The following is a 20,898-nucleotide window of genomic DNA, read 5'->3' on the forward strand; positions in this document are numbered from 1 at the left end:
GAGGCAAGAAGCAGTACAGTCAGAACAAGGGTAATGAGGAGAGTTCCACCTTTAGACCCAGAATAGACATAGCTACCTTGAAGAAAACGACTAGGTGCCACCAGTGTAACGAGGTGGGGCATTGGAAACGCGAGTGCCCCTACAATGTAGAGATAGGAGAACAAGAGATAGAGGAGGAAGAGGTTCAGAGCGCACCTACAAGAGGGGTAATGCCATACCAAGGAAAGGTGCTCAAAGGGGGGGGGGCTCCTCCCCGAGCCCAGTTCCCGCAACCTCCTCGAGTAGGGAGTATGGGTAAGACCTATAGACAAATGCCCCTGTTTGTGGAAGGGGAAGAGTGCTATTATGTGGACCCATTAACCGGACAGAGAGTGGAAAGAGAAGACTGCACCCTCGGGGCAGCCTTGGAGGTAGACCAAAGGGGACCCTATGTTGAAGCAGAAGTAGCAGGGTGCCCTACGACATTTCTGGTGGACACAGGAGCCACTAGATCCACGATCAGATCAGCTGCAGTTCCAGACCTACCCATGTCTGGAGAGACCATACAAGTGGTAGGGGTCGCAAACAGGAGAATAACCAGCCAATTGACAGAACCGGTACAGGTGAAAATAGGGAAGTACAGCGATGAGCACCAGTTTGTGGTTTGCGATTCAAGCCCTGTGTGTCTGTTAGGAAGAGACCTGTTGTGTAAATTGAATTGTACTATATATTGTACACCTCAGGGAGTGGAGGTATTGACCAATGATGATGACGCAGATTTCAAAGTTGCAAACTCCAGAATATGCGTGGAGCTGTACCCTACTTTGACAGTAGATGAGCTCCCCTGGGACTTGAGAGAGACAGTGGCATCAGAAGTATGGGATTTCACTGGGGAAGAGATTGGATTGGTTAAAGGGGTGGACCCAGTGAAAATTGTAGTGAAACCGCATGCTGAGTTCCCAAGAACACCCCAATATAAATTGACTCCAGAAACGATTGCAGGCATAAAACCCGTGATCGAGTCCATGATTAAACAGGGAATACTGAAAGAAATCGTGGGTAGTCCATGCAACTCCCCGATTATGGGTCTGCAGAAACCAAATGGGAAATTTCGGATAGTGCAGGACCTTCGAAAGATTAATAACATAGTCGTTTCGTGTTGTCCAGTGGTACCGAATCCATCAGTGATACTGTTTCAGATTCCATTCCAAGCTGAGTGGTTCACTGTGATCGATCTTTGTCAGGCTTTCTTTTCGATCCCTCTGGACGAAGAAAGCCATTTTCTTTTCGCATTTAAGCTGGAAAATCGCGTCCTAACATGGTGTCGTATCCCTCAAGGGTATACAGAGAGCCCATCGATCTTTAACCAGCTTTTGAAGAAAAATCTTGAAAGTCTAGTGCTGCCCCAGAAGTCAGTTCTGGTCCAGTACATAGACGACCTTCTTGTGGCGTCAGAAACAGAAGAAGCTTGCAGGGAAGACTCCATTGCTTTGTTAAATCACCTAGCTGCCAATGGGCACAAGGTGTCCCCGGGAAAATTGCAGTACTGCCTGACAGAGGTGCAGTACTTGGGACACAGAATAGAGAAAGGCAAACGAAAAGTGTCACCAGACAGGATAGAGGCGATCATGAAAATGAATGCGCCTAAGACACAGAGAGAGGTCAGGATGTTCCTAGGGATGGTGGGTTATTGCCGACAGTGGATCGTGAACTTTTCACTGAAAGCAAAGCCCTTGCAAAAACTGACGCACAAGGAGGTGAGTGATCCGGTACCATGGGACAAAGACTGTTTGATGGCATTCCTACAGCTGCGAGAGGACCTGTGTCGTGCTCCGGCACTGGGAATGCCTGATTACAATAAACAATTTTTCCTTTACTGTTGTGAGAGAGAAGGTTGCGCGTTGTCTGTGTTGGTCCAAATCCATGGGAATGCCCGTAGACCAGTTGCTTATTTCTCGGCTACTTTAGACCCAGTAGCCGCAGCGTTGCCCGGATGTCTCAAATCCGTTGCTGCAACGGGTGTCAGCATTGAAAGATGTGAAAATATCGTTATGGGGCACCCGTTAGAGGTGTGCGTGCCCCATTCTGTTGAACTGTTGATGACCAGGACCAAAACACAGCATCTGACCAACAGCAGGCTCACGCGCTATGAGCAAGTTATTCTTGCTGCAGAGAACGTGACCCTCAAGAGATGCTCTGTTTTGAACCCTGCCACCTTGATGCCACTTCCAAATGATATCGATGATGATGATGAGTATACAGACCATGACTGCCTTGATGTGACTGAACTATGCACCAAACCCAGACCCGACATCGTAGATGAGCCACTGACTGACCCAGATGAAATTTTCTTTGTCGATGGCTCATGTGTAAGAGACGAAGTTGGGCAGTTGAGAGCAGCTTATGCAGTTTGTACAATTATTGGAGTTGTGGAAGCTGGGTGCCTGGAAGGAGTACACTCCGCTCAGGTAGCCGAGATTATTGCCCTGACACGTGCTTGCTTGGCAAGCAATGGAATTCGAGTCACCATATACACCGACAGCCAATATGGTTATGGGGTAGTTCATGATTACGGGCAGTTATGGTCTCAAAGAGGGTTCATGACCTCTTCAGGCTCTCCCATTCGCAATGGAGAGTTTGTGCGCCTGTTGTTAGAAGCATTGCAATGCCCAGCAGGTATCGCAGTTGTAAAGTGCACCGCACATACCAGAAATGAGGACTTCGTTTCGAAAGGCAATAGATATGCAGATGAAGTTGCACGGTATTGCGCGGAGCAAGGATACTCTTTCACAGAGGTGGATGTGGGTGGAATAAATGTAAGAACTGAATTAGCCATGATACTGGAAACTGTTGATACTTGGGATGAACTGTCAACCATGCAAGAAAATGCTCCTGATTCTGAAAAAGAAACATGGGAAAAGGCAGGATGTGTAATGGGTGAGACCCATTTTTGGGTCTCAGCAGATGGCAGAGCAGTGTTGCCCAATGAGATGGTGAGTCCAATGGCTAGACTCATACATGGTCCCGTACACTTAGGGAGAGATGCTATGCTGAGAGTGTTTAGACAGACTTGGTACAATCCTAAGTTTAGAATAGCAGCAGAAGCAGTGTGCCAGCGTTGTGTGACCTGTCAGCAGCTGAACGTAGGAAAAAGAACACCAGTTGCACTAAGTCACATAGGAAGGTCTGGAGGTCCATTCAATCGAATGCAGATAGATTTCATTGAAATGCCAAGGTGCAACCGCCTCCGCTATGTCCTGGTGGTTGTTTGTGTGTTCTCCAGATGGGTTGAGGCATACCCTACACGTAGGTGCGACACCCTCACAGTGGCCAAATTACTGCTTAGAGAACTCATTCCTCGCTTCGGGGTGCCGGCCTTTTTGGAATCAGATAGGGGAACACATTTTAACAGCGAGCTTGTGAAGATGATTTGTGTTGCGCTAAAAATTGACCAGAAGTTGCATTGCAGTTACCGACCAGAAGCCTCAGGGATTGTGGAGCAGATCAATGGCACGATCAAGAGCAGGATAGCAAAAGTGTGCTCCTCAACGACCCTGAGTTGGCCTGATGCCCTGCCATTGGTTCTCATGAGCCTTCGTAGTACCCCAGACAGAAGAACAGGGTTGTCACCACATGAGGTGTTAATGGGGAGAGCAATGAGGCTGCCATCTATCCCAGCTACTGCACTGTTAAATATCACAGATGATATGATCCTGGACTATTGTAAGGGGCTGTCTGACGCCATGCGTTCTGTGTCCCTTCAGGTGCAGGCTGCCGAGGTTCCAGCGTGCCAGGGCCCGTGCCATGACCTGTACCCTGGGGACTGGGTCCTGGTGAAGAAACACGTGAGAAGAAGCTGTCTGGATATTCGTTGGCGTGGGCCCTTCCAGGTCATCCTGATCACGAACACAGCTGTAAAGGTGGGAGGCCTGCCCAATTGGATCCACGCGTCACATACGCAAAGGGTTCCAGCACCTCGGGAAGAAACAGCTCCTCTCTCGGATGGACGTCCAGCAGAGGACCGAGAAGCCATAGAGGGGGCTAGCCAAGCTGTAGAGGTGCCAGCGGAAGCAGGGAACGAGTCTGACCAAGCTGAGGACGGTCAGTACAACAGTGAAACAGAAGACGCTACAGAAGGAGAAAGTAGCTGGGAGTACGAGTCAGACCCTGACAGGTCTGAGAGAGAGCGAGAACAGACAAGAAGGAGAAGGAGTAGAAGGGCACGTGGAGAAGCAAATTGGCCGCAAAGAAGGAGCTCTAGCCTGAGGTCAACTCCAGAAGCAACCCTTCCTCCGATATCAGAAGACTCAGACCCGGAAGAAGGTGCTCAGGGCGCTGAAGCACCCGACCGAAGAAGGTCAAGAAGAGTGCGTGTGCCTAACAGAAGATACTCCACACCTGAGTGGACATATCTGGCGACAAATGTCTGTGAAACCGGAGACAGGGAGGATCCGAGCGGTGGTGGTGTCCAGTTCTGAGCCCATTATCACCGTGGAAATACGACTGTTGGTACCCGGTGTCGAACAAGAAGGGTCACTAACATTCATGCTCCCCAGACCTCCCCGCCTCAGCAAGTTAAAACACATGTTTCTTACAGAATTGCAATTCCCCGACTTTGGTACAACGATAACAGCACATGAAGAGCACAATCTTCGTTTGGAAATACTGAACTATGCTATTGAAGCTGCAACCACAAATCTGATAGTAGACTGTTAAAGGACTTTGTAAATAAAGCAAGCAGAAAAAGAAGATTACCTAGCGCCCAGGAAGCAGAGAATATTAGGGAACTTCCCTTGAGTGGATGGAGAAGGGCTAGGGTTGTCTTTTTGAACTGTTAAAGGACTTTTGCGAAGAAGGCTGTCAGCCTCCAGTTGTGTGGACTCTAAAGACAAAAGGATTGAAAAGAGACTGTAAAGGAACGAGAGGAAAAGAACTTTTTGCTAAAGATAAGAGAGAGCCATATAGTCTGACGAAATGGAGGCCGGCACCCCGAACCGCAGAGCTAAATGTATAATAGGTACACTAATAGTAGGAGTAATAATATTAATAGCTTTAGTGGTAACAATTTCTTATGTAAAGGGACATGAGGAAGAGGCAAAGGTAACTGATGTGAAATCTGTAGAAACGCTTACACCTACTGTTGCAGGTGAGAAAAGGGAAAACACTCAAGAGAAAGCGTTATTGGCTGCAGAAGCCCGCAGGTTACACGTAGACGAGTCCCAAGGAGACTTTAGGTCAAATGCTTATGCTAAACTTTTATATGAATACGTGGATGCCATGGAGGTTAAGGATTGCTACGTCTGCATGCAGTTGCCGGCATCTGTAGATGAAGGAATTCGCTATCATCACCTCCCGCTGACATATGGCATTACATGTAGCTTATTGCTTAGTATATTTTATGAGAGAGATAGTTTTGAATACTATTTCTCCAATTATGATTCAGTGTTGCCAGAAGTCCCAAATTATAAGCAGATGAACAAATGGGACTACTGGAAGAGTGAAGACAGATTGGCCAAGTTCTTCATTCCTTGGATTACCTTAGATACTTCACATGCCCGTAGAAATAACCTGACATGCAAGGTGTCAGAAGTCGAGAAGAAGTTCATAGGGCAGGTGGATGATCGTTATAGGAGACAAAAGATTTTGAAAAAATCAGGACAAGGGAAAACAGATTGGACCGAGGAAGAGAAGTCACACCAGAGAAAGGGTAGTAGTGGTCCAATAGCTTTAGATAAAGCGCAGAGAGGAAAGCTATGTCTTCACAGAGCCAAAACGTATTATGAAAATGTATACGTTGGAGAAGTGGACTGTGAACATGCTTTTAATTTAGAGTACTACACTAAGGATTTCCTGAAGGGAATGCAAGTGATTCCAAATGTGTATTTTGTATGTGGAAGAAATGCTTACGTGAGACTACCTGACAACTGGTATGGATCATGTTACCTAGCAATTGTCTTCCCCAAAATATATCATGCACAAGACTTAGTGATCATTGAGGGCAAGACATCTTCGAGGGGAAGGAGAGATATAGGCGATGCAGAAATGGTTGGAGATGTCTTTGGAGCTATGTTCCCTCTTTTGGGAATAATCCTTAATGATGTTAAAATTAGACGACTGGCAACAGTTGTCGACAGGTTGTCTGCCAGCACTGCTCAGTCCTTAATGCTGGTAGAAGGAGAGATGCAATCGATAAGGGCTATGGTTCTTCAAAATCGTCTTGCATTAGATGTCCTACTAGCAAAAGAGGGCGGAGTCTGTAAGGCTTTGAAGGTCCAGGAATGCTGCACTTACATTCCAGACAATTCAAAACCCCTTGAGAAGGTTGTTAGGAACATAACTGATATTCACAAGGAGATCGAAGACTTGAGTAGAGAAAATGTTTGGGAAAAGGTGGGCCACGGAATGAGTACAGTTGGAGGGTGGTTTTCCACCTTAGGCAAAAGCTTTGTTTGGTATATTCTAAAGCCTATCATCATAATATTGATCTGTGGGATTATATTGTGGGGATTGGTGAGGGTATTCAAATGGTACAGAGCAAGAAGGTTAGAAAGGGCCCAAAGAGAACAGCTGCAGAGATTGGCTGCCATACAAGATAATCAGTACAGGAGTCTGAGGGCTCTGGAAGCGCAGAGAATGCCAGCAATAACGTCAGTTTAAATGTTAGTGATGACCCCGAGAGGTCATCAAAGGGGGGAACTGAGAGAGCGCAAACTGACTTAAATGTATGAGTGCACCACACTTACCTGTAGTAAGCACAAATCATGAGGAGAAATGCCATGAGTGCTAATAGTATCTGAAATTATATTCTAAATGTATAGCTAATATAGAGATTTAAGTAGAAGTGGAACTAATACAGAAATGTGTGACATTATATGATTTTATTAGATGTGATTATTTTTGAATCTATGTCGTGTAGCTGTTAAAATATAAGATGGTCTGTGGTTAAACGCAGAATGTGGTAGGCCTCAGGGCCAGAGCTGGAGCTAAACGGGAAGGTGGTTCTTTTCACGACACAGATTGTATTAACGTTTGGTCATCGCATTAAATGGGCCATGAATTATAATATGTTTGTTGAATAATAGAATAAGAGTATTAACATGCTTTAATTAAATGAAGAAGTTGAATGCCATAATCATAATGAGAAATATTGTAGGCCTGAAATGTTTTAACGTTGATTTACACGTACATGTCTGGGCTGAGAAATGTTGCAAGCCTGTTTAGAAGTCTATGAGAGTTGGGTTCTTGGCGGCAGATATCTGTCTGCAACAGGAAAGGGGGGATCCAATTATAAATGAATGAATAGAGGTCTGTTCAGTAGACGGCCCAGACATGGAGGAGGGTTTTGGAATGTTTAAGGGGTATCAGCGGGCCGGAGAAGAGCCTGAGAAGCAAGGTCAACTCTAACGTCTGAGGCCCAATACAAAGCATCATGGAAAAAGCCTGAAGCTACACCACGTGAGAGGCGTTTCGCAAGGGGCGTCTCAAATGTTGTTGACTGTTTTGTATTAGGGACAGCACCCCTGGGTGGAGTTAGAGCAGATACCTGAGGACCCTTTAGAGAGCGGATGGGTAGGCAGTGAGGGGTCATGACTGGAGAACTATAGGTTTTCACCAAGAGACTTAGAGTGGGTGACTTCCCTTGGGGGTCATTCACTGCTGACACCTTTGTTAGGTTGGGATTTGGTTAAGTAGGGATACCATCTAGAGCAGGGTAGGGACAGCCTAACCTTTGCGTTTTCCTCCAACCTAAATGAAGGAGAGATATGCGTCTATGCTGATAGCTTTATTATTCTTAGAACTTGTGTTAGTGATTTCTGTTGCTCGTCTGAGGGCTTTCCGAGAGCACATGTATGTAATTGGACCTGTGTATCTCGTTAATCTCATTCTGAGATGCTTGTATTTGCAGCTTATCATATCTTTACAATAAACCTTTGAAAGCTAGAAGTGGTTTGTGATCTTTGGGAGCAGAGTCCTTTATTGGGTGAACTAACTTGCAGATGGGTGTACTGTTTTCCTCCAAGACAGGCAACAAAGGTTCAGTCGACCAGATTGAGGTTTAGATCAATAGATATAAGGTATCGATCAAAATCTCGCCCTTTCACAACCATGATCTTTTGCAAGATCTACCCATTTCTATCTACATTCCAGTGATTCAATTGGAAAAACATTAAAAACGTTTGAAAATATATATTTCATGGGCTGTAGCCGTACTAACTGAATGTGATAAAGGCTCCCCAAAATCACAGAATTGTGTAATGACATAGGGTGTCCGTAGTGTCATAAATATGCACGTTTCTGGCAGCTATGTTTGTTAATATATTAGCAAAGTGACAACAGAGACTACCAAGGTAAGGTTGCAGTTAAACACATTTCCTAAAGAATATTTCGGCAACGCATAAAGTTTTCTTCTCTTAGCTAATCTGCACTAAAAGTTTCCAGACACCTGGGTCATTCTGGATGATTTTGCCAAATATCCTGATGATAGGTCAAGGTGATGATGGAGATAGCCAAATGCTGGACAATATTGTGCTTTTTTAATTTATTATTGTTGATTTCATGTGTTCTTAATCTTACATTGATGTATAAATTGTGCCTGCGTGTATATTGAAAAATCACTCTGTGATTAAAACCAGAATGTATTAAGCTGTGTTTTATTAATATAAGCATAGTTTCTAATATTTTTAATATTTTTACACTCCTACTATAATAATAAAATGTGACATTATAACATATAATTGGGGTTCAGTGGTTTAGTTGTGTGTGGTAGATGTGTGAACAGGGGATTGCCTGGTGTGTTAGGAAATAGAGAGGCATATTCACAAGCCCCTATCGCCACCACAACGTCACTTTTAGTGACGTGACGGCGAAAGGGGCCTCGCCCTATTAACAAGGCAGAGTTAAGCCATTTAACGAGGCTTAACGCTGCCTTGTGAATAGGCCCCCTTTCACGCTGTGTTTAGTGTGAAAGGGGTGTGCAGTGGGTGTTGTGGTGAGCGTTCCACCGCAAAGCCCATTGATATTTACGCTGCCTCTTATTTACAAGGACAGCGTAAATAGGAGCTAACACCATACTTAAGACCAACAGGAATACCCTGGTCTTAAGTTGGCAATACGAAGAGAAATGCTTTATTTCTTCTTGTTTTTGCATTTTCCATGTGTACTGCCTTGTGCAGCACCCATAGAAAATGCAAAATGCCATGGTTTGTTTATGTACAGGAAGGTGTCCCTTCCTGAACATAAATAAACCCTTTTAAAAAAATGTCGTTTTGTAACTTACATGTGTGCTGCATGAAGCTGCACACATATGGTGCAACCTTGCTTTTCCGAAGTGTCGAGAGGCGTTAAGCCAAGAAGGCTAACGCCTCTTTCTGCCACTACCTTGTGGATATCCCCCATAGTGCCACATGGGGGAAACTACCTTGATTCTTTGTAAACAGACTCTGTACCTTACGTTTGGAAGGGTACCTCTCACACTTTTTTGGATGATGAATCAAGTACAGCAAAAGTCCTCAAAAATTCTCTTGCTTAGAAAAATCCTACTTGTTAAAACATTAGAATACATTTTTTAGTAGCAGCAATGCACCACCCCCACCGTTGAAGCATATCTGAGTTCTTACTGATGTCTATTAAGAACAGTGACCATCCACTTAATGGCTTAAGAGAATATTGGAGAAAGTAATGGCCTTATTTAAACTTTGACAGATGTGTGACATCCACCAAAATGTGGTGAATGTCATGTCTACCCTGCTCAGAGTGCACAGAGGCCCTACAAACTCTAAATATGATGGAGAGGACATCTCCACTTTTTCGCAGTACTCTCTCAATTGTTACAGTGACTGACAGATACGGCCAAGCCTAGAGGGAACTGATGACATTTTTTCTCTTTCCACGGCTTGATGATGCAGACGTATTTTAAAGTGCTGAATCTCAGACTATAAATACTGGACCGGACCTCTACTGCGCAGGTTGTTCAATATCCTTTCGTATTCTAGTTTTCAGGATTTTAACCTCTGCCTTTTAACAGACTGGAGATAGCCTTAATACATGTGAGTGACAGCAGAAGAAATTATGTCCATAAAGCAGAGGAGCAGCAGAGCAGACCCACACTATTACATCATACCATTATCATAGACGCAGTGACTCACAGTACTAAATAGGCAGAATGAAAGAGTGTAGATGGTTTCCAGGAAGAGGGTTTTTAGAAAAGATAATTGAAAAATATTATCAGAATATAGTATGTAATGACATGTCACCAGGTTAAGCACAGAGGACAGAAGAATCCAGCTACTTACACATTTTGCATTTTGAGTGGTGCAACTCTTTTGACATTCTGTTCCAACAGCATTAGGACCTTCAGAAGCACAGTCATAGAACTGCATTGGGTAATTGCACACTGTTTGAGAAATTATACAACATAGGTTTCTGAGATTAAAAAAGATATGCACAAAATAAAGAACGTTGCATTCTTGCAAACAGAATAGCTCAACCGTGCAAATCAACCGCCTATCTTTTATAATTTATGCAGAATAAGGGGTCACATATAAGGAAGATACACATGGGCAGCTGAGCTAACCAGAATTTAGTAGTCCATGACTTTAAAACAAGAATATAGAAAATGGAGAGTACTAATTCAACACAAAGCAGCACATCACTAGAATCCGTCCGTCCCGAATGGGTGGTCGAGCATTTTCTTATTTAGCTCCCAGATACTGGCACCAACTTCTACAGGCCTTACGAGCTATTTCAAATTATGGTACTTTAAGGAAACAGCTGAAAGCCTTCCCCTCTTCAACGACTAGATCTGTGTGACTCCTGCCACCTGTAGATAAACTTGCTAGTCAGCGCCGAGATGCCCCAGGGTGATTTGAGCGCTTAATAAAATGTTAACCTAACCTAACCGATCATCTCACGCAAAGCAGCATCTATGTACAAATGCTTTAATCTCCGCTTGATGTTCTCTACCATCTGTAACAATTCATGCTAGGTGCCGTTTCTGCCCTTATGTATGACCTTTCAATTTGGAATTTATTGAAGCTCATGTCAAACATATAAAATAACCAAATAAAAATAGCAAATACCAAAGCAGAAATCATTAGAGAAACCAACGAAATGAGTTAAACACTACGGGCCCGATTCACAAAAGTACACTGAGACGAAAGTCTAACTTTATGACTTTTAGTATTCACAAAGGGCATTTATTACTCGTAAATGTACCTTGGTGAATACCAAAAGTTGAACTGTACGACTTTTGGTATTCACAAAGGGCATTTACTACTCGTAAATATACCTTAGGGAACACCAAAAGTTGAACTTTATTTCTTATTTTACCTTTGCGAATCAGGCCCTATGTAAAAATCTGGCAATAAAGCAAGCTATCAGTAATATGACTTCAACCTACCAGTATCAACTATACATTCTGAGTCGACTGAGTAGACTTATACAGCCAGGGCTCGAGTTTTATTTTTAACTTGCTGGCTCTGAGCCTGTGGGGCGGCAGGCACCGCGCGGTGCCTGCCGCTTTGTGCATGCATATGCAGGGGGGTACCATAGGTACCCCCCATGTGCACCCCCCACCCCCCAACACCCTGGGGGCTCGCAACGAGCCCCCAAAAACGAAAGACCACATGCTTTTCCACAGCGGAAAAGCCACCGCGGAAAAGCATGTCTTCTGCCCCATCCTAATATGGCTGGCGGTGTCTGATAGACACCGCCACCATATCAGAGCTTTTCCACGGCGGTCGGAATGCGACCGCGGCGGAAAAGCGGCGGACGGTCTTCCTGACTCACCAGCCATCCTAATCTGGCGGTGGGTCTTTGGAGCCTCCGCAGCGGTGAATCCGCATCCTCCGGGCCGGCGGTGGCTTCCGCCGGCCCGGAGGATGCGGATTCACTGCGATCCTAATCGGCCCCTTTATTTGGGTTCTCGGGCATTTTGATTTCCATTGAGATTTTGGTCTGAGACTTTTATTGTGATTTTTCCATCCCTTTTTCTCGACTAAATATTTAATTTCTTTGCCCATCGCTTCCAAGTTTCAGCACCCTCTGAGCACTCGTGCAATATTTGACTAGTTTCCCCTACATTTTGAACAGCTAATATCCCAATATATCAATCATGCGCTAAAACACAAACTAGCAGCACACATAATTCTCCTCTGATTTTATCATCACATAGAATTGCGTATTTCCTGTACTTCTTATTTAGATGGTAATTAAAACAGTACATACCTATCGGGCTGGGGTTTCCAGTGCATTCTATATTCCCTCTGATGCATTTGCTGTAAAGTTAAAATAGCATTTATTATACATAGACATATATTAAAACTGGCATGCTGTCTCATGAAGAAGAGAACGTGATGCAGCTAGGCTGGCAAAATTGTTGACCCAGGAATACAGTTTTTTAAAAAGGGTAACTCTGTTCTCAATGAGCATTTCATTTAAACCCTTTAAATAAAATAGCAGGGAGTGACATCAGACAATCCAAACCTGACCACAAATAAAAGGATCCAAACTTCGCCATAAATATAACTTTTAGGCGGTCCATTCAATTAGCATTTTCTGTTTGTGCTGTGCAGGGAGGAAAAATTAACATAGTGAGTAAAAGAGCAGAAGTAGACAAGGTTGCAAAGAGCTCAAGCATGCCCTGTTAGAAATGATGGACTCTAGTTGGCAGGTTGTTACCCTGTTCAAGTAGGGACCCTTCTTCCTAGTCCAGGTATGGAGGGTATACTACTGAAATAACCCCTGCTCACCCCTTGGTAGCTTGGCACGAGCAGTCACGCTTATGTCAGAGCAGTGTGTAAAGCATTTACACATAACCAACAGTAATACAGTGAAAACACTACAAGCAGACAACAAGCCAGTTTTTTAAATATATATCCAATATGTTATCTATTCAAAACAACCAAAAACGATAAAAATCCACCATACAGTTAATATACTTAAAATACAGTTCCTTGAAGTCGATAGCTCAGTCGGGGCTATCACAGCATCGTGAACAACAAATCCAAACAGTTATGGCTGACCGCGGCATCGCAGGCCATCTATGCTGTCGGGAAGACCTGCAAACAAACAGTACCTTTGAAATGCAGGGCATTGCTGTCCGAAGAGCGGGCGTTGGTAGGTGTCAGTTCCAGAGGGTGGTGCAGGAGTCATCAGGCCTTAAAGTCACACTCATTGCAGATAGAACTCCTTGTGGTTAAAGTTGGGCATGCTGGAGTAGGCAGGCATTGGGGCTGTAGTGTTAAGTGCTACCAAAGGGGATGATGGACAGAGCATTTGAGCAAATCAAACACTCACCCGAGTCAACTGATCTGGGTTTAATCCATCACCATTCTTTAGCTCACTCCACCACCCCAGTTCAGACAAGGCCATATGCAAATCCGTCTGACCCTGTGCCTCATGGGAACAGTCCAGCCCGAACTGCCAAGCCATGTCTTCCCTGGACCGGAAACAAGCATCCTGGGACCGGTTTCGGATTCATAATCCTCATCAGCCAGGCTATCTTGAATCCAGTGGTAGAGTAAGCAAGGGACCCACGTATGGGCATACCCTGCCAACTTAAGGCGAACAAAGCGATACCAAAGGGGATGATGGACGGAGTGTTTGAGCAAATCAAACACTCACCCCCAGTCAACTGATCTGGGTTTAATCCATCACCATTCTTTAGCTCACTCCACCACCCCAGTTCAGACAACACCATATGCAAATTAATCTGACCCTGTGCCTCATGGGAACAGTTCAGCCCGAACTGCCAAGCCATGTCTTCCCTGGACTGGAAACAAGCATCCTGACAGGTTTAGGATTCATAATCCTCATCAGCCAGGATATCTTGAGTCCAGTGGTAGAGTGAGCAAGGGAGCCACCTCTGGGCATAACCTGCCAACTGAGGGCGAACAAAGCGATACCAAAGGAATGATGGACAGAGCGTTTGAGCAAATCAAACACTCACCCCAGTCAACTGATCTTGGTTAATCCATCAGCATTCTTTAGCTCACTCCACCACCCCAGTTCAGACATGGCCATATGCAAATCAGTCTGACCCTGAGCCTCATGGGAACAGTCTCGCCCGAACTGCCAAGTCATGTCTTCCCTGGACCGGAAACAAGCATCCTGGGACCGGTTTCGAATTCATAATCCTCATCAGCCAGGCTATCTTGAATCCAGTGGTAGGGTGAGCAAAGGACCCATGTCTGGGCATACCCTGCCAACTTAGGGCGAACAAAGCGATACCAAAGTGGATGGTGGACGGAGCGTTTGAGCAAATCAAACACTCACCCCCAGTCAACTGATCTGGGTTTAATCCATCACCATTCTTTAGCTCACTCCACCACCCAATTTCAGACATGGCCATATGCAAATCAGTCTGGCCCTGTGCCTCATGGGAGCAGTCCGGCCCGAACTGCCAAGCCATGTCTTCCCTGGACCGGAAACAAGCATCCTGGGACCAGTTTCGGATTCATAATCCTGATCAGCCAGGCTATGTTGAATCCAGTGGTAGAGTGAGCGAGGGGCTCACGTAAGGGCATACCCTGCCAACTTCGGGCAAACAAAGCGATACCAAAGGGGATGATGGACAGAGCGTTTGAGCAAATCAAACATTCACCCCCAGTCAACTGATCTGGGTTTAATCCATCACCATTTTTTAGCTCACTCCACCACCCCAGTTCAGACATGGCCATATGCAAATCAGTCTGACCCTATGGGAACAGTCCAGCCCGAACTGCCAAGCCATGTCTTCCCTAGACCGGAAACAAGCATCCTGGGACTGGTTTCGGATTCATAATCCTCATCAGCCAGGCTATCTTTAATCTAGTAGTAGAGTGAGCAAGGGACCCACGTCTGGGCATACCCTGCCAACTTAGGGCGAACAAAGCGATACCAAAGGGGATGATGGGCGGAGCGTTTGAGCAAATCCAACACTCACCCCCAGTCAACTGACCTGTGTTTAATCCATCACCATTCTTTAGCTCACTCCACCACCCCAGTTCAGACATGGCCATATGCAAATCAGTATGACCCTGTGCCTCATGGGAACAGTCCAGCCCGAACTGCCAAGCCATGTCTTCCCTGGACCAGAAACAAGCATCCTGGGACCGATTTTGGATTCATAATCTTCATCAGCCAGGCTATCTTGAATCCAGTGGTAGAGTGAACAAGGGACCCACGTCTGGGCATACCCTGCCAACTTAGGGCGAACAAAGAGATACCAAAAGGGATGATGGACAGGAGCTAAATAATGATGATGGATCTAACCCAGATCAGTTGACTGGGCGTGACTGCTTGCAATGCTCAACACTTCGTCCATCATCCCCTTTGGTTTTGCTTTGTTCGCCCTAAGTTGGCAGGGTATGCCCAGATGTGGGTCCCTTGCTCACTTTGCCACTGGATTCAAGCTAGCCTTGCTGATAACAGCTGGTTAGCCAGAAACTGGTCCCAGGATGCTTGTTTCCGGTCCAGGGAAGACATTGCTTGGCAGTTCAGGGTGGACTGTTCCCATGAGGCACAGAAACTGGTCCCAGGATGCTTGTTTCTGGTCCAGGGAAGACATTGCATGGCAGTTCGGGCTGGACTGTTCCCATGAGGCACAGGGTCAGACTGATTTGCATATGGCCATGTCTGAACTGGGGTGGTGGAGTGAGCTAAAGAATGGTGATGGATTAAACCCAGATCAGTTGACTGGGGTGAGTGTTTAATTTGCTCAAATGCTCCGTCCATCATCCCCTTTGGTATCGTAGTGTTGAAGCGGCGCAGTGCCTTTGAGTTGCGGTGCAGGCAGCAGCTCTGTGACAGTCGTCCAGTAGTGTTGTTGAGACTAGGGGTGCGGTGCAAAGTGATGCAGTGTTTAGCACGGTGCTGGCAGGTGATGGTGCAAGCAGCGTCGTTGCTGAAGCACTGTCAATGCCTGACGAACTGGAGTCAATGGAACCTGCATCCGTAGTCCAAGACTGCGGTGGAAGATGAGGGTGGTGCATCGTTTAACTTACGAGCAGTGCCCCCAAACCACAGTGAATGCAGTGGAGTGGTGTCATTGGGGATTCCAGTGTAGCGGCGTTACGCAAGGCAGTGCGAAGGGCGGTTCCCACAGCTCACGGTGAAAGCATCAGCTCTGTGTCAGTGGCGAATGGTGTCATCAGTGAGACCAGGGTTGTGGTGTGAAGTGTGGCGGTGCCCTCTGATGTGCCATCAGGACACGGAGCCAGCAGCGGTATCGGTGATGGTGCCGGGTTGCTTTTTCTTCTTGAACAAGGGGCAAGCTCTAACTCAAGCCCTTGGAGAAACTCAAACAAAGAAGTTGCAGAAAGTTCAGTCCAGTCCTTTCACTGCCCATGATAGAAGCAGCAACTGCAGGCCAACACAGCAAAGCACATAGAAACATGGTAACTCCTCCTCACTGTTTCTCCAGCTCTTCTTAGCAGGTTCCTTGCTCCAAAAAGTTCTAATGTTCCGGGGTATGGGCCCCAATATTTATACCACATTTCCCCTTTGTTCTCTTGCAGCAGAGAGTGTTCTGTCCTCTCTGGCCCAGCTTCCTGGCAGGAGGTGGAGACACTATTGTGTAAGGAAGACCAGGCCTATTCAGGTGGGAGTAAATCTCCTCCCCCAACTCTAAATGCAGCCCAGGTCTATTCAGCCCAGCTCTGACTCATCCAGGAAAGGCAGGGCAAGGCAGGTTGTCTATAGTGAATGCACATTCCCAGCCCCTGTCAGTCCAAAGCCAGACAGTCAATCCACAACCCAGCAGAGGCACAGCGGATGGTTAAGCAAGAAAATGCCTACTTTCTAAAAGTGGCATTTTCAAATCCACAGTTTAAAAACCATCTTTACTAAAAGATGCATCTTTAAATTATAAGTTCAGGCATACTAATATCCACTCTTGTATCTTGTTCCAATTGAAATTTATGCTTGTAAGATGTTACAACACAACCCCTGTTCTTTTGTTTGGGACAGATAGCCTTTCAATAGGAAAAAAAACAAATACACTGTATTTCACTGTTAGGACATGTTATACACACAAGCACTTGTCCTACCTTTCTCATACACTACACTCTGCCCATGGTGGTACCATGGGCCTACTTGAGGAGTGCCTTACATGTAAGAAAAGGGAAGGATATGGTCTGGCAAGTGGGTGCACTTGCCAGGTCAACATGGCTGTTAAAAACTGCTCAAAGATGCTGCAGTGGCAGGTCTGAGATACACTTACATGGCTACTTCTGTGGGTGGAGTAAGAGAAATAAGAAGTCTCTTCTTTTTATAACAGAAATGATGGCTTTTTGGTTGTAACAAGAATGAGTGAAAGTCACTGTTTTTGTATCTACTCTGTATGTCTTGCTAGAACCCCTTTGTTCTTGTAAACCTGATCTAAGTAATCATGGCTCCAGCCACACCGACAAGAGAAAAGGCAGAGAAGCAGAGTGCGAAGAGGTTAGTAGACAGGAAGGCAGACAAGACAACATTGAAATAACAAGCATTTTCAGTGCAATAGGTCTTGCATTTGCAAGAGTTTCAGCTATTGGCATTGTAAATGACAATGCCTTTTATTTATCTATTTTCAAAACCAAGTCACAAATAAAAGGCATTTTCATTTAGAATGGCAATAGCTGAAACTCTCACAAATGTGAGACCAATTTGCTAATGCTTGTTTTACATGTTGCACAGCAACACATTATAATTAATTAAGATACAACAGTCTACAAATGTGTATCTTGGCTAGTGAGTATCAGTTTGAGGCTACATAAACTCCGCCCTTTTACATGATCATTTTGCCTATAGATAGCAGCCAACCTTTCCTTAGCATACCCACAAACTGTGATTTTACTCAACTCACTAACAGTCTAAGGCATTCCAAAGGATGTCATCCTCATCTTAAGTGGGCATTTGTTTGGAGAAAGAATCTGCTTTATTTTCAAAACCTTGGGGCAGATTTAAGAGTTCTGAAAATCAGCAGGGATGTGCCAGAACAGATGTGACATGCAATTCCCTCCCTGTGCCACCACAAATGCGTCGCATTTACAATGCGGCACACCGTGGCGCTAGGAGAGGACGATGCGTGTCGCATGCTGTGGCGTAAGTCCGGAGCATTACTGGAGTCGTTTCGCAAGCGCGACAGGCTCCAGCAATGCTCAGGGGCGCCCGATGCCTAACATGCTGCGTCACACCTTACGCCTGCTTCAAGCAGGTGCAGGGTATTGATGCAACATGGAAGTAAAAGTGACTCAGTGAAATCTTGTAGATTGCATGATTTATGCAGCCGCTGCATCACAGAAGTGACCCAACGGTGACGTAAATGTAGCGCTAGGGGCTTTTAAGTCTGCCCCCAAACCTTTTACTGTACATATCTCACTTGAGGTGTCTGTGATAAGCTGACTCTAATCCACAGAGACACGACTATTGAGTTTAAGGGGCTTGTCTCAAGAATGCTGTAAGTTAATGTGCAGCTGAAAAAAAATGATAAGCCATGGTCATCCAAGGACGCCAATATATAAACTATGTATAACCACAGTTTGTCCATGAAGATGAGAAGAAGTTATATACTTAAACGTTCTTTAATTTGCAGAGCTAGCACGTCGACAGAAGGCTTTCTATAACATAAACATGGAAAACTCACCAGAGCAGAATTTGTATTTGCAAATGTAAAGTGTTAATTCATAACGCACTAAAGTACGAAGTGAAATGCATTTGTGATTCGTTCCAAACAGCAAGGATAAGTGGCCTCCCACCGTTGGCAGGTCGCAAGATAATACATAAACGCCTTGCAAACAAACATGTTTGCAGTGTGAGCAAAGACTGGTCAGCGTCAGCCAAGGGCAAGCAATGGCCATTGGCAAAGTGTACATTTGTAAGTTGCCAACATTTAGCAACTTACACTCTGCTTGTGCAGGCTGAAGATGTTGGAAAGAGCAGCCAGTGGTTTCGTAGATGGTTGCACGCACTCGCTGAGTTGCATTAACCGTCTGAAATAAAGGAATAATTGCATTTTTTACCAAAGAGATTCGGCTGTGCACCCATGCATCTCCTTGTTCTTTAGACACAAAATGTTATGCAGGTTGGAGTACCATTCTCTGCATATTGTATCCTGACAATATTGTTTAATATTGTATCACCCTGGTTCATGCAGAGGTTCTCAAGATTCAGTACCAACAGAGAATGAATCTGGGACTATTTGGCAGTACCTGGAAGCTTACTCGCTACCAGTTTCACTATAAACAGAAATGGGAGAAAAGCCCCACCGAATAGTGCCCTTAATCTTCTAATCTGGTGTAACAGGATGGGATGGAAAGAATCTCTCTCTCTCTCACTCTCTCTCTCTCTCTCTCTCTCTCTCTCTCTCACTCTCTCTCTCTCTCTCTCTCTCTCTCTCTCCCATGACTGATTGGGAGGGAGGGGGATGGACAGCAGAGAGAGTGGAATGGAGGAGCGAGGGAAAAGACACAAGAGGGAAAGCAAAACCAGTGCAGCGCTCATGAAAGAGAAACGCACTGATAGGAAGAGTCTACCTGCCCGAAGATAGATATAATACAAAGAACCTGCAGTTCCCTGTGAAAACCAGTTAGTGCATGGCTGGGACAGCTGCGAGGATCAGGGCAGGCACAGACAGCAGTGCCCCCTGCTTTGAGGCAGGCTGCACTACAACCCTCCCTCTCCATCCACCGGGCTCCCCTGCTTTGTGAGGAGCCAGGAAATAAACAACAATAAAAATGAAACCAGCTCATGAAAGGGGCACAGAGCTGATAGATAATGTACACAATTATTAACAAGCACCCAGGGGAGGCAGGGCAGGAGAGGCAGCAGGAACACAACTGTGGTGTTAGGAGGCAGTGGGAGGAAGAATGCTATATTTTAAAATGTAAGCAGCTAGGGCACTAAAGCTAAACACAGACAAACCGTAACAGAGCAGAAAACCAAGAAAAAAAGAGTTCCCCAGAGAATAGATAAAGAGCCATAGCGGAATGAGACAGTACTAAGCCCCTGCTCTGTGGAAGGAACAGAAGAGAAAATGGAGCGACAAAGAGGCAGCACCAACCACCATCAAGCAAGGATTTTTAAAGGACACTGACAAAGACAAACGAAAAGCAGTGTCAAGAAAGGGGATGAACTTAATGCACACAGACTGATTACAGTAGGTCTCGAAGAGACAGCTGAGCTGTCTAGCTCGACCTAAAATAGGAGTGACATTAGTACAGTCAAATGATTATATAAGCAAATGGGATGCTAGTTAGACGGGCAGAGCGAGAAAGACATGCTGGATTAGATGAAAATAAGAAGAGAGGAATACAAAGTGTATGACGAGGCTCTGCAGAAAGGATCTCTTTCCCCTACCATGTGTGAAGCCATAGTCAGGCTATTGCTCAAGCCAGGAAACCGCCACGCCACTGTACATCTTATAGACCATTATCCTTACTTAACCTTGACTATAAAATTCTCACCAAGATATTGGCTACCCGTCTGTCATTACTAGTTAATACTGTGTTGTACCCCTTTCAAGCGGGTTTTATCCCCGGTAGATCCACTGCACCTAATTTACGCGCTATTTTTTCAGTGATGAACCAAATAGAATCTACATTACTGGTTGCAGCTGTACTACTTGATGCTGAGAAGACCTTCGATTCACTGGAGTGGCCTTTTCTGTATGCGGTGAAGCAGAAACTCGGGATTCCAATTGGTACATCTTTTATACTCTGGTGCAGTTGCCCGCCTGAAGTTAAACGGTGAAATAACATCTCGATTTTGATTGACACGTGGCACCAGACAAGGATGCCCCCTCTCGCCCCTATTATTTATTGTAGCAATGGATCCCCTGGCAAGGCACAAACAAGAGTGACATCTCCATCGAGGCTTACAATTCCACTCGGGGCCCCTCGCCGCCTCATTTTATGTGGACAATGTCATGCTGTTTGTGCGGCAACCTTCAACAAACTTGTC

At 45.3% G+C, this 20,898-nt stretch overlaps 2 protein-coding genes across 9 annotated transcripts in view; one reads left to right on the top strand and one right to left on the bottom strand.

Moving 5' to 3' along the window:
- The window catches only part of LOC144823886 (uncharacterized), a 1,846,314-nt gene that overhangs the window by 433,220 nt on the left and 1,392,196 nt on the right, over positions 1-20,898 (top strand). The window lies entirely within an intron of this gene.
- The window catches only part of LOC144823884 (mucin-5B-like), a 946,734-nt gene that overhangs the window by 337,335 nt on the left and 588,501 nt on the right, over positions 1-20,898 (bottom strand). Inside the window, exons 17-18 of the mRNA XM_078682773.1 lie at positions 12,205-12,254; positions 10,272-10,372 (exon numbers count right to left, since the gene is read on the bottom strand). Coding sequence (XP_078538899.1) covers positions 10,272-10,372; positions 12,205-12,254 — 151 coding nt within the window. The remainder of the gene's footprint in view (positions 1-10,271; positions 10,373-12,204; positions 12,255-20,898) is intronic.

This window comes from Lissotriton helveticus, chromosome 3_1, assembly GCF_964261635.1.
Source record: "Lissotriton helveticus chromosome 3_1, aLisHel1.1, whole genome shotgun sequence".
Taxonomy (NCBI): Eukaryota; Metazoa; Chordata; class Amphibia; order Caudata; family Salamandridae; genus Lissotriton; species Lissotriton helveticus.